Source organism: Anopheles coustani, chromosome 3 (assembly GCF_943734705.1).
Source record: "Anopheles coustani chromosome 3, idAnoCousDA_361_x.2, whole genome shotgun sequence".
Taxonomy (NCBI): domain Eukaryota; kingdom Metazoa; phylum Arthropoda; class Insecta; order Diptera; family Culicidae; genus Anopheles; species Anopheles coustani.
In genome coordinates this window covers 54,882,242-54,896,668 of record NC_071288.1, presented here as the reverse complement: position 1 = coordinate 54,896,668, position 14,427 = coordinate 54,882,242, and the positions used below count along the sequence as shown (strand labels likewise).

The 14,427-nt window shown below is 41.1% G+C and overlaps 1 protein-coding gene across 4 annotated transcripts in view; it reads left to right on the top strand.

Annotated features, from left to right (window-relative positions):
* The window catches only part of LOC131258550 (voltage-dependent calcium channel type A subunit alpha-1-like), a 34,858-nt gene extending 21,532 nt beyond the window's left edge, over positions 1-13,326 (top strand). For 3 of the 4 annotated variants that reach the window (XM_058259888.1, XM_058259887.1, XM_058259889.1), the window contains exons 25-30: positions 7,957-8,069; positions 8,178-8,335; positions 11,133-11,363; positions 12,339-12,496; positions 12,563-12,840; positions 12,922-13,326. In XM_058259888.1, coding sequence (XP_058115871.1) covers positions 7,957-8,069; positions 8,178-8,335; positions 11,133-11,363; positions 12,339-12,496; positions 12,563-12,840; positions 12,922-13,075 — 1,092 coding nt within the window. In that variant the 3' untranslated portion in view covers positions 13,076-13,326. The remainder of the gene's footprint in view (positions 1-7,956; positions 8,070-8,177; positions 8,336-11,132; positions 11,364-12,338; positions 12,497-12,562; positions 12,841-12,921) is intronic. The other variant, XM_058259890.1, reaches the window with a different exon arrangement.
* Positions 13,327-14,427: the final 1,101 nt, after the last annotated feature.

The following is a 14,427-nucleotide window of genomic DNA, read 5'->3' as shown; positions in this document are numbered from 1 at the left end:
TAACGTTTTGCCAATTAAATCTGTTCTCTGTACTAACACCCTTATGTATGCCTTGTAACTGTTGTTCAGCAACAAAACTTCTTTTAGTGAAGTTTATGGAACGATCTTTCCTACAGACGTCAGTTTTTTTTAACATGTTGTGTAAGGTTTGTCGCATCTAACTTTTTATTTAAGTTGTGAGAGACATGTTTACATCATGATTTTTATTTCTTTGTTTAATAATCATGTCTCTTTATTGTCTAGATTTTCCCGGTCACTTTTATTTGAAATTTGTTTTCGATGTCGAATGATTATGTTTGTCTTCTAATTGGGTTATACATTTGTCCTAGATTCCCGCATTAATTGACCACATTCTTGTTTGAATTTTTATTAAAAATTATATTATCGGCATTCATTGACATTAAAGACTGATATTTTAGGAAAAGCTGTAGCATTGTATTGGCTTTTTTCAATGTTTGAAAAGCTACTGACTCACCGAAAATGATCCTTTTTATTTTCAAAATACGAGTTTTACACATGCAATCAGGATAAATTTCAATCACACAAAATGGAGGACTGTATTTTCCTTAAACAGCTGATAATCGTTCTGTTTTGGTTTATAATCAACACGAGCCTTTAATTTTTATGTCACTAGATTTGTGACAATGCTTCTTTATGTTCACCCTCAGATTCCTTTTATTTCTCGAAATCTAGGTAATTATCATGCTGAACGAAAATAAAATTCACAATAAGGATGAGAATAATACATTTCCGTTCACTAATGTTGATCTTATCATGAAGACTAAAAACAGTGATAAACAACCAATATTACTATCCTGACCATTATTTTTCAGGGAAATGAAGCAAGCATAAATAGTCCAACGGCCAGGCTGCCGGTATTATTCATTATCTTTCTCTAACAAACCGTGTTTTGCTCTATGCTAGTTAGGGCCGAGTTCTTACGCTGGCATTTTCTTAGTATTCGTTTCTCTTTGGTTTGCAACCGGTTTTTTCGATTTTTTTAGATTATCTCAGAGACCAACTAATCGTAGTTTCGTGACAGTTGTGGATTTTGTAAAAAGATCAATTCTCCAAAAATTACCTAACATGTCGCTTTAAGATTTCCGAGCTGTTTTCTTTTATTGTTCGGTTTTAGATTTTTGAGCTGTTAGAATTTGTTTAAAAGGTCATAGATACCCTTGTGTGAGGTGCATTCTGTAGCGTAACATAGATGATTATGATTTAATACCTACATTTTTGTATTTTGGGAGCTGTTTATGATTCATGGCCTTGGCCGATTTTGGAAAATAGAAAACACTACTGAAGCAACCAAAACATTACTCACCGAAATAATAACACGTTGAAAACCTGTAACAACATAATACATTTACCAAAGATTTGCCAAAGTAGAAATTCGGAACCCAACTCATCGTTTGAAAAGACTCGCGTAAAATTAAACGCTAGGATAGTGGATAAATGAACCCATAGTAATTTTTTTTTTTCTATTTTAATCACAAATTTCACAAAAACCCCATATTTGTTAGTATGTATTATTTGTTATAATTCATCGCAAAAATCTCTCCCAGTACCACCCCATCTGAACATGTCTTGAGAACTGCCATGTTGGAGATTTTTGTAGATATTATTTGTATAGCGTAATGGAGCGTCAATCATTAGGATGTGGTAAATACATACGTCCGGTTTCGTCTGAACCTGGTTAAGCATTACGTTTACTCATTAGTTCTAGTTTTATCTACCATATGATCTCCACCGAGCATCCTTCCGCGAAGCCTACAAATTATATGAAATGGTCAATTAAACACATTAAACCTGGAACATTGTAGCATTATATGTGTAACAGATTACTCATAGTGCCACAGAATAGTTGCTAGTTCCATCATTAGTTCCTTAGGAATCCCTTTATCATTAGCTCAAACAAACAACCCGTGTGTCTCCAGTAATGGCTCTGTTCTACCTTAAACCCAAACCTGAACCAATGCCCCATCATGGTGTCCGGTAAATCTGCTGCAACCGTTCTGTTTAATCACTTCTAATGCATTATTTTCCAGAAAACTCTTTCGATACGATTCGTGAATGTTAAGCCCTGTTGTCCCGATGAAAAATACTGAGAGACAAATTGAGCGTGCAGTAGCCAATATCAGACCGTGTTCGAAAAAGCTAAACTTAACCAAGAATTCTGAGAAGATAGTAACAAAAAGACAATCGCGAGACGAATTGTGCCCAGCGCAGCGGAGCAAAGGCGCCATTGAAATCCTATGAGCACGATCTGGCTTAGGTTTCGCCCAGCTAGAAGCAAATCCGATTGGATGGTTTTTCTCGTGTGCCACATTGTTTGCTGGTGCGAATCGAGCCACAGACGCCGAGTTCTGGTTACGTTCCGCTTTACCGGACCCACGCGCTCGGACTCGCTCCGATGCTCACCCAGCGGGATTCTGCTCTTGCTGGTGCCTCTAGTTAAGCTGGTTGTCGTAGGAAGAGCTCTAGGTAAATGCAAGATAAGTAGTTTGACAATGGAACCGCATGCGGTTCGTCACGTAATATTTTTTCTGTACTGTACTCTTTTTTCCATTCTGTAATTGTTCCAATGATTTACTTTTCCAATCAAACTCATACCGCAACTACAAACTGCAAACTAAGCGAATGTAACAGCAACAGTACCAAATAAACCATTCACCTTCATACTAGACATAATTCGGTCATGGCCGCCGATGACTGAACATTTGTATCTACATGTATCTTACGTGCAACATTGAGTCTGTAGAGTCGGTTACACAGTCGGAGCAAAAGATACATTCGAGTTTCTATTATTTTATCAGTCGATATATTTGAATTATACCGTCAAACCTGCAAACAAACAAACAATTACTCATGCACTTTATCCTAGTCTTCCACCGTACCAGTATCTTATCCAACACGCCTTCCAGTAAACCCCAGTCGTGTCCGCCCACCATCCGAGTGGCTCACATTTGTGCCGGTTCGCGGTGTGTGAGATCTTGTAAAAATTTGCCACGCTACTATATGTGTGTGTGTGCCACGAACTGTAAATTGAATTCTCCCCTTCCCAGCAACCTATGTACAGCAAAAAGCAGCAAAACGCTAGTAAAACCGCCACATATCGCAACGCAACTTATCTGCCTGTACATTGGCTTTTCGTAGGATAGGATACTACGCCGTTACTGTCACGTTTTCCTTACTCGAACACCACAGCTGCGTGCGACGCGGTGCATTGTAGCTAAACTATAGTATACTACAAAACTCTCCAACACTCTTGTATACTGCAGTGTGTCGTCTTGCATTTCGTACGATTCTAGAGCCCGGCCGAGTGTGCCAGCTGGGCATCTGAGAGCCGCACTCTTTACGTTACTTCCACCGGACGGGTGTAACGTTACGATTCTGTTGTGGGTTAGTTGCGAGTTGGGGCCTGTTAATACGCGTCACAGTTCACTATGGATAAGCGAGGCTCGCTAGCAACAACGGCGTGCAGGGACAAACGGTCCTACAGCTACGTTGACACTGTTTCTTGCTCAAATGTATATCTACAAGCCGGTCAATCCAATCCGTTTCCCTTCCAAACTCAAATTGACTTACTCTAGCGCATAGACAGTTGCATATGAATTTTAATTTTCTTTTAAGTTTAGATAGACCGATCTCCAACTGACTAGTGTTTTTTTTTATTTTTGGTTCAACTCATTCTAGTTTCATTTGCGTAGCTTTTTTTTGGAAAACTAGTACACTATTTGTTTGAGTTTTGTGGCGTCTACTAAACCAGTACGGCATAACACAGTTTAAAAACAATTATAAGCACATACACATCCACACACAACTACACCAGATTGGAAAGTGCCAACCTCATGGTTGATCATTCGGTACTTGGCACCCTGTGCATCATACATCACTATGTACATTCAATCCGTTTACCTCGCTCATGCAGGTACCGACTATTGCTTTTGTAGCATGTCTTTAAATTGCTCTTTTTTGAATGATTTGTGCGATATATCTTTAAGACAATTTTAATGCTCAAATTTTACCTTCAATTTCTTTGGATCGTGATGTAGTTTAATCTAGAAATTATACCTTTTTTAGAATAGACAAATTACTACATTCGTACTGCATGCGATCGATCTGATTGTTACTCCAGTTTGAAGATTCTCAATTTAGGTTTTTTCATTCTGTTGGCATTTGAGTTGTTTGGTTTGACATGATTTGGAATTTTTGTTTCGAGTTTGATTTTAACCTTTTTGAAGTTTTTCAACTAAACAAACAACATCACAAGATACCTGTAAATATTGTAAATGCACCATCTGAGCTGAACATGTATGCAACACCGTTGTACAGTCAAAATGGACATGAACAGTTCTGGCAAATGATTTTTTTGTCGGCACGTGGAAAGGCTTTGCTTGAGGCTCATAAACCATTCCAACGTGGCGGAAGATTCATTTGCCGAATGGTGCGGAGTTTCGTTTCTTTCCTTTTTCGTTCTTTTCCTAATGCTCTTTTTAAAACCTAGGCTAATACTATTTGCACACGGTTGCTCAACCACCGATACTGTCACGTGTTTTTTCAATTTCCTATTGTTTAAGATTTGAATTTTTCCAACACTCTGCAATGGTTGAATTGAACATAATCGAGAATGTGCCTTTGCTACTCTATTTCATGAATTTCGTTTGTTTGTTTTTCGCTTCAAAACTTTTTCCACGACTTTCTCGCTTCCGCTAAAAACGTATCAACCACCAACATCCAACTGCAATGTAAAATGTAAACGAAAATCAAACATTAACCGAATTAAAATCGAACACCTTAAATCACCTGTTCCATCTTAAATGCTGCCCATTTACCGTGTGGGCGTGCGCATGTAAATAAAATCGGTTCCGGTTCGATTCGGACGCACTGCGATGCATTCGTGTACTCGCGTGTCACGCTAAACTCCATGATAATGGCCTATAAATAACACACGTAAAATATCTTCGAATGCGTTTATTATCATCAAACCTAACTCGCACTTGCACGTGTGCATCACTTGCATTGCATTCTACCATTCATCATTTCGTCAAAATCAATTACCAACACCACCACCATTCTGTGCAACCACAACCCCTTCGAACCACATCTTCTACTGCCACCTCTGCTACTACCGCCGCTACTACTACTACTACTACTACTACTACTACTTCAACTACCAACCCACCCCTACGACTACTGCCACCACTGCGCCCGCATGTACCGACGCTGCTGGCCACTGCTGCCCAACAGAAGCCGTCCCTTTTCAGTGCGATCCTCGATATGGCCGTGATGGAGAAGACGGGTGGCTCGCGCACCGGTTCGCTGAGCCTGGAAAACGGCGAAGGAGTCAGCTCGCAAACCCACCTGCTCTACGGTCACGGGAGCGCCAACGGAGGCAGACCGGGAGCCGACAGCGGTGGTACCGGGGGCATCGGCAGTGGTGGTGGTGGCGGTGGTGCTGCTGGAGCTGGCGGTGGCATCGGGCTTGGCCACGGTCACGACAGCACGCTGGATCTGCATGGCAGTAGCTTGGTCAGCCTGGCACGCCGCACCACGATGCGCAAGCGGTCCTTCAGGTAGGTTCGTTCGGCCATTTTGGGTGCCCAAATCCCCATTCACACTCTTTCCCCTACTACCTGCCCTTGCCCTCCTGCCACCAATCTTCTTGCCACCATCAGCAAAAGTTGCCATAGCGAAGCGGCGCACGAAACGGCGAAATGTTCTGACTTCTGTATCCGTTCTCCATTTCTCCATAGGAACAGAAAGGTGATGTCTTGTTTCTCTCTGTCTCACATTGCAAACTAAAAAGCAAAAAGAAAAACTACACAAAGTCCCCATAGCGATGGTAACTTGCAAATAAGCAACATGTTTTGCGTTTTTATGTTCGTAACTGTCGATACTTTCTACATTTGTTTTGTACCACTCTATACGCACTATCCTCCTTCCTCCGAAGCCTATCACTTCTTCTGAGTTTTAGCTTCCTAGCCACACGCATTTCTAAGTTAGTACTTCACACGATTCCCCAATTCCATCGATTTGGCGTAGATTTTCGATAACATTCTAATCCACTTTCTCTCGTGTGTGCCCTAGATGACTTATACTCGTCTGTCCACCTTATTGCCATTTTTACATTCTTCTTCTTCTACTTCCGATGTATTTCTTCTCGATGTTTTTGTTACGTACTTCAGTAAATGAGTGTTTTAACTGTTTTGTGTGAGTGTGTGTTGTTTTTTTATAGTAATGATGCAAACTTTACTTAAACTAGTGGAGATTTAAGACCGAAGCGGCTAAGCGTTCGTTATTTTATGCTGAACTACAAAATAAAAATAATGTAGAATACACAAAGGATATCATAGAATTAATCGAAACTTACTCTCCCATTCTTTTTCATATGAGATCAACAGTTATTGATATTTTTGAACGATTTTGATCGCTCGCATTATTCAAATTCATTTAATAACCAAACTCTATTTTTTAATTTTCTGGCCAATTTTATAATATCCACAAATTGGTTTAACAGAGCTTATCTTATCGCGAGATTGCAAAGAGATTCCTTCACGCGACCAAGAACTCAGCTTAGTTTGGAAAACGAGCATGGCCATTCCTGAACTCCATGTAAACAAATGGATCTTTTGAATGAATCTTGAACCAGAACACTACTCTCAAATGAAATTGCTCTCAATGCTGTCGGATAAGCAAAAACTTAATGTTGTGTTGAAGTGTGCTAGCTCCAAATTTTTTTTTCAAACGTCGTTTCATGGAAAGATAAAATCATTGTTTTTAACTAAATCCAGGTAAGTAAGCTTTAACGGTGACTTAACCTAGATGTCAGAGTAGTGCTGGACACCTTTCAATTGCATAAGCTTGCTTTTTATGTGTAATTTGTAAATAAACATGTTAAATTAGAACATACAATCATAACAGTACCAATAAACGAATAGTGTAGATGAAGTAAGCTAGCATGTTTGAACTATCCAAATGCAATGTATAGATCGATTAAGCACTCAACTACAGTAAATTCAACCATAACAAACAATTCACACAGCAAACAGACGACACCCTTGTCTAGCAAACAACCACACGAGCACATTCACAAGAATTGTTCAAGCTTTTTGATTTTTTTTTTGTTCAGTTCACTTTCTTTTAACCATTAACAAGAGCTTCCTTTGTCGCTCGAAAACGTGAACTTATAACAAACAGAACTGGTTTATTCGGTTAAAATCTCGTTCAACCATGTGTTTTTAAAACTAAAGACTTAAAACAAAATTATTTTCTACCACAATTGATTTTCTTCCATCAATAAGAAAAAAACAAAAAATATAATGAGCTATTTTTTATCCATACCAAATTATTATCTATATTAAATTAGCTCAATTTTATCGATACCACAATTACTTTAATTGATGGACCATGCGTGGCCTAATTGAATCAAAAATACTAAAGTATGGTTTTAAAAGATACAGAAAAAGATTGTATTGAGTATGAACTAGCTCCGATCACTGAAGCTTATCAAAGTATTACCCTGTCCAACCTTCCTTATTATCTGATACACGATTCCTTGATCAATATGTGCAGTGGCCTAGTGACTATATATTTTTGTGTACCGTTGCAAAGCAGACTCGTGTTAACTTTTAGACAGTTTTATTATAGCGATCCGTTTATCTGTAGTGGACCTAGTATTGATGGAAACCAAACAAAGTAACGTAACGAAATGATTCAAAACCAGCGTTGCAACCCACCCGCAAAGGATTACTTCCGTGCCTCGGCACAGGAAGTGGCCTAACAGATTACGCAAACGTTACCACCAAGCCAACCAGCTAAGCCGGTGGGTGATCATTAACTTGGAATCTGTTTTCTATTGCATTCACCTGCCGACATTTCGACGCATTCATTGGCGTCAACCATTGGGACACCGGACTGTTGGTCAAACTTTCTATTGCCAACCTCGCCAACCAGGAGCTGCAGGATGTTTCAAGGCAACCCTCGCTGGAGTCCCTAACTCCGGCTGACGGTCATCTTCATCCCGGGCATGCATATCATAACGGGCATCGAAGGTCGCCCAGCTTGAGGTAAATCAACCGATCTAATGAGTTCAGAGAGGGAAACCTAAAATGTTTTATTCAGCTCATCACAAGCTGTTTTCTATTCCATTATTAACAATTTCATTCTCCATACAGACGGGAATCTCCACTGGTACGGACGCCAAGTCCGAGGAAGCGTCATCACCAGCACGAGATTGGTTTTTCCGACACCGTGTCCAATGTGGTGGAAATTCAAAAGGAGGAACACAGACGTGGTAGGCATCATTTCGGCTATGCGCACAGGCACAACCGAGGTAACATAAAAACTCATAAATCTTCACTATTGATGTTGAGTGTCGTAAAGCTGTTGCTTTCTACTATCGATACTGGATTCGTTTATTTGCTGCAGAACTTATTTGAAAGCAAAACCTATATTTATTGTATTGATATTTTTTTTTATTTGTTTGAACTACGGGGTTTATCTACGAGCTATAAACTGTACAAGACAATTATTTCGTTTAATGTAGATACGTGTCTATTATATGAAATCACGTTTCCGTTCAGTACTCCAATCCAAAGTAGTGTTTAATCTCTCTATACGTCCAACAGCTTCTTAGTCAAATTGGTATTATTAATTTTTATTGTACGTCAAAATTCCAAAATCCAAAACAAAAACTCAACATCAACCGTAAAGCTCTTGTGAGGGCTGACTGATTATGAATTTTTATGAACAACTTCTAATGGCTTGCAAAGTGTTTCAACTGGGCAAGTTATTTTCATCCACACATGCACAATATCCTTAGAACAAATTAGCACTTTTTAGCAAAATGTACGAGGTAGAAATCATTCGATGCCTGTAGTCGTCTCGGTTTTAGAGAAAATAATATAGAAAAATCATTCTAACTCTAACCAGAAACATACCTTTTGCTCCTAATTTCAATACCTTAAGACAATTAATTTTATATAGTGTATTTTCCGGTGGTTTAATATACTCGATATTAATCGACTAGTCAAATTTAAATTAAATCTATTACATATTATCCTTTGAAGGGCTCAAAATTGAGGTTGCTTAAACAAGCAAGTATGTTTTTCTAATATGACCCTTTGGAAATTGGGCACCAAAATAAGCATTCTGCAGGATTTATCATTTTTCATCCGTTCTGCGTTTAAAAGGATCACTTCACACTCGCATATCTTCTTCTTCTTCTTGGCGTAACGACCTCTTGGTCATGCCTGCCCGTTAAGGGCTTACGAGACTTGTTTCCCTGTTGTACGTAGATAGTCAGTCCTTTCGTACAGGGGAGGGTCCGGTCTCGGATTCAAACCCACGTCATCGAGGTGGTGAGTCCCGGCACTCATAGGCCGATTTTCTAACCGACGCTACCGCTCGGCTGTCGCGGACCCCCCCGCGGACACTCGCATATTTCCGGGCTGAATTTCTTCTTGCTTGATCCCTGCCCTATTGATTTGTTGCACTTCTTTGTATTGTGCTGGATTCATCATTCATCATCGTACATCTGATGATCGGATAACAGGCCAATCCAATGATTCCTACGATACCACCAACAAGTAGGGCATAGATACGTCCTCTTAATACCGTTGGCGCCATTTAGTTCGGCTTTGGTTTATCCACAAATTCCAAGTACCGGTGCTGCCGGTGCACAAAGCAAAGAGTTAGAGCCCCGCTACACGAGCCGCAAACTCAAAAAGTTCGCGGCGAAAAGAGGGGAAAAACCGAGAAGTTTACGTCAAAAACTTTTCAGCTCCGTGAGCCGAAAACTGCACCCGCGAAGTTTTTTCAGCTACCGCAAACTCAAATGCGCGAGAAGAAGAAGATGAAGAATAAATAGATGTAAACATAACAAATCTCAAAAACAAAATAAACGGACATACGGTGATAAATTTACGTGCTACGGTGATATTTTATCATTGGCTGGCGGGGGTCATGACTGGCAACAGCATTGGTACCGCAGAACGCGGCTACACGAACCGCGAAGATTTTGCGGGTCGTGTAGCGGGGCCCTTAGAAAAGAATACTGCCGACACACAATCCTTTTTGCAAAATTGTATGACAGTGTAGTAAAACTTGGGCAGTCGGGCTGATTGATTGGAATATGTTGAAATTTAATTTTGTATAAACATTTTAAAATCAAATACTTACTTAGCACTTTGTGTATGTTTACATTATCATCGCTTTGAAGAAAAAATTACTAAAGAAAAACTATGATTAGATGTAAAGTTATCTGAAGTAGAAAGCAAAGACATTCGATATACCACCGCATCGTATTTACCACTCCCATAAATTTTTTTGATTCTCAATTTCAAAATTAAATTAGTGAGTTATTTATGGTTGCCACAAAAATAACAACCATCTGGAATATTTATTTTCATTAGAAATGCTGCAATTTTGTGGAATCTGGTTAACTTTATTATATAGAATATATTTTTTGCTGTTATGAAATCGGAAGGAAATTGATTTAACAAAGAACTCGTAAATACCACTTTACAGTTGCTTTCTTACTTCTGTTTCTCCACATTTTATGAGACAAAATAGGAGTAATTTGTTTGTATGTAAATGATTTTTTTTTGTACTTTACGACTAATATTGGTTTATTAAATATTAATAGCCTTTAAAAAAAATCACCAAAGTTTTTGTGTTTCCCCAATGTAGAACATGTTTACCACCTGATAACATAACACGATAGCTGCACCTTTAGATAGTTGTTAGCACATCTGACGAGATTTCTGACGCTGTAAAAAGTGTTTCTCTAGTACCAGTGACTCACCTGATGTGTTTCAATGTGTCCTCTGTCTATCTCTAGCGATTTATCTGCTCAAATAGCCGAGCAAGCTACTAATCCCTGCCCGATGTGTCGTGAGTGTCCTCTTGCGCTGTTAGATTTGCATTCTCTAGGATCACGTTGTGGATTTGGCGCCGATTAGCGTTGTTGCGCGCCCGTCACCACATCTTCACTCTCTACTTTCTCTCACACACACTGAACATGGTGCGCTGGCACAGTAACAAACACACACACAAACACTCATTGCGTCCTTCTGAACGGTTGTTCCAATGTGTTCCCGTTTGTTGTTGTTTCTACTCCTTCGATCTAGGTTCCTGGTCAGCGTCCACCAGCCCTGCCCGTTCGCCATCGCCAAATCGTTTTGGTGTACATAGTAGTGCCCAGCATCGCAGTAGTAAAGACCGTTCCAAAAATCACCTTGTCCATCAACCGTACGATACGACGATCCTCTGCGAGCGATCGCGCTCGCCCAGTCCGGCCCAGCTGCTGCAAGAGCTGCGGGATCGCGACCAAGCCCGGCGGAAGTACCGCAACGGAATGGGTACAGGAAATCCAACACCTCCTAAGACGCTTTTATTTTCGACCCAAATACTTGTTCACTACTATTACTTGTACTACTTCTAGTTTTCACGTTACTTTTTACACTACTTCTACAACAACTTCCATTTCTGCCTCTATTTACATTACTACTACTGCCTTTTCCACCAACTTCTTCTACCTTTATTTGTTCCTTTGAACCTATTCCACAAACACTCACACACATGTTGGATTTACTTTGGTTCGCTAACCCCCTAGATCATGCTCTCTTGCGCATTGCGCTGAGAGCGTCCCCCATGGAAAAATAACCTTATCATAGAAGTGCCTCATGTCTCAACAGTGTGTTAGTTAGGAGGATCTTCTCTTCCGTGTTTACTCCACTCGCCCATTTTCCATGTATTGTGTTCTTCACTCGTCTCCTGATAAGTTTATACCATCAACATTGATCATTCCTATGCATCTATGTGTTAACGAGTAGACCGATGTAAACATAATCTTATCACCTCAACAAGTGTCATATAACAAGTGGCATGTAAGATTCATTACCCTTTCCAACACAAAATTGTATGTTGTATTTTCCGGCAAGAATGTTGGTAACCAATGTAAAATTCGTATCAGTGCTCGTGCTCTGCAGATGGTTTGAGAGGCCGTTCTGAAACTTCATGTATCGTTCTCCGTATCTCACCTGTTCCCGTCCATTAAACTCATACACCCTGTGTCCTTTTGTTCATAGTGTTCAATGTTCACTCCGCTATCGCTTTTTTATATACCGATGCTCTCTTAACCATTTGAGTCTGCCGTTATTTCCGTATTATTACCTGCCGTCTGCCTATATTACTTCGTTCCCACGGCAGGAGGTATCTTCAAAAATCGATGCAACTCATTTCATTGCTCTCTCCATCTATTTGTATCTCCTTTTCTCGATCGCTCCTTCTTCGGTGGCGTTGTTCCGTTGCGTTCAATTGTCTTTGTGAGCCAGGTTCAACAGGTTCACACGTGCAGCACAGCTATCCGGTGCTAGTTACACGCCGCCAAGGACATGGCCGCCGACTACCACCGACACCGTGCAAACCGTCGACACTGCAGCTGAAGCAGACCAACATCAACTTCCCGAAGCTGAACGCGAGCCCTACGCATGTAAGTAGACAAGTCCCCTCCTCCATGTGCGCAGTGTGTGTTGGAACTCCGTAACTGTGCTTTCAGACCGGCCACTCGTCCCACAACACTCCGCACAGTGTTCACTCGCTGCCCCAGTCGAGGGAGTTTCTCCGCGAGCGGGATCGGGACCGTGATCGAGATCGCGATCGGGACCTCTACTATCGTGAGCGCGATCGGGAACGCGATCGCGAGCGATTCCGCAATAGCCGGGCGGAGCGCAGCCACGACGACTACAGCCTGCGATTCGAGTTCCGCGACCGGGAGCGGGAGCTGTACGAGCGCGAGCGGGAAATTGAACGCGAATTTGAGCGGGAGTACGAAAGGTAGCGATGTTGAACATCTGTTCCGTCCGAGAGCAACTTTTTATTACAACGGACTTTTACACTCTTGACAAACTTTTACAGAATGGAACATTCCGTGCCACTGTCGTACGAGCAGGCGCTTGCCATGGGCCGCACGGGAGGCCGAGTGCTACCGTCACCGATCCTGAACGGTTACAAGCCTAAGGGGGCCCTCCACTCGAGGCACTCCGATTCGGACGACGAAGACTGGTGCTAGCACAGGGTGAGAAGACGGCCAGGAGATCGAAAGCGACGCGAGCAGATTTGGGTCTGATTCTGTGAGCTCCACAGTCCCGCCAAACCTCCACAGCGATTCGAGACGCTCCCCTAAGTAGCGTTGTAGGCATTCGAACGCGTAGCTCTGAAGCGGTCTATGAAACCGAATCAGCTCTGTTATGCAGATGCCACAAACCATTTTCTGGTCACCAGCGCTGGAACCAATCGCAAACAATGTAAGATAGATGGAGTTGGAGGCATAAATGTATTCCCTGTGCGGCTCGATATTGTATCAAACAGGCTGTATTAAGCAGGGCAAGATGTGCATCATTTCATTGAGTCATCGTTATCTTTGCCTAACCGGAATGTAGACCAATTTTCGCAATAATATAACCTAGGACGCATAGTAGTACGAACGTCTGGCATAGGCTTTTTTCGTTCTTATATCAACGGAAGTAGGTGTTAATTTTGGCTATAGGACGTTAATCTCCAACGGTCATTATCGTTACCCCACATCGGTCACTCAAATACCCTCCCCAGCGAACTACAGTATTTTATTCGCATCGATATACACTAACGTTGGCACAGGGTGGCGCAATTTCTTAGGGGCACCTTTTGGTTGAACAAAAACAAAACAGAAATGTTTCATCTTAGCGGTGGAGAATGGATGGATTAGTTTCCCATTCCATTTCCGCGAGAGTAGTGAGAATTGTATTACAAAACAAATTATACTATCTTGAGCCAACTGCTAGAGCTGTGCTACGGGTCCCAACCGAAGGGTTTGGGGGCAAGTTTTACCGGAGTTCACTAGTGTGCTACATTCACTAACGCATATACTGGAAACAAGACTGACATAAGCGGATAGTAAACTTGTAGAAAAGTTTAAAAAAAGCGAAGGCCAGAACGTAACTGATACTCGAAAATATCACGATGCTCGACTTACCACGTTCAGAATCGCCACTACATACGTTCCATCGATAGGGTAGCATGCTAGCAGAGTGTCAAGACTAGATAGGGATGATTCTAGCATTTTGCTGTGGGTTTTATTGGGGGATATAACTTTTTTTAAAGTTGTCTCCCAGCGATCGAGAATTGTCGCCAAAGCAAAACATATGAAACCAAACACGAAGTCATGGTAACACGAAGCACACATCAATGCAGGGAATTTTTATGTAGAAAAAGGATAAAAACTAGACCAGAACAAAAAAAAAGACAGGGACGTTAGCAATTATAGAAAGATATCCCACCTACATGTTTGTGTTGTTTCCTTAATATGTCTTATGATTTCTGCAGCGCTGAAGCTCTTTGGAGCCTTTCTTCGCTACTATTATCTGATAGCGTTAGGTGGTCGTG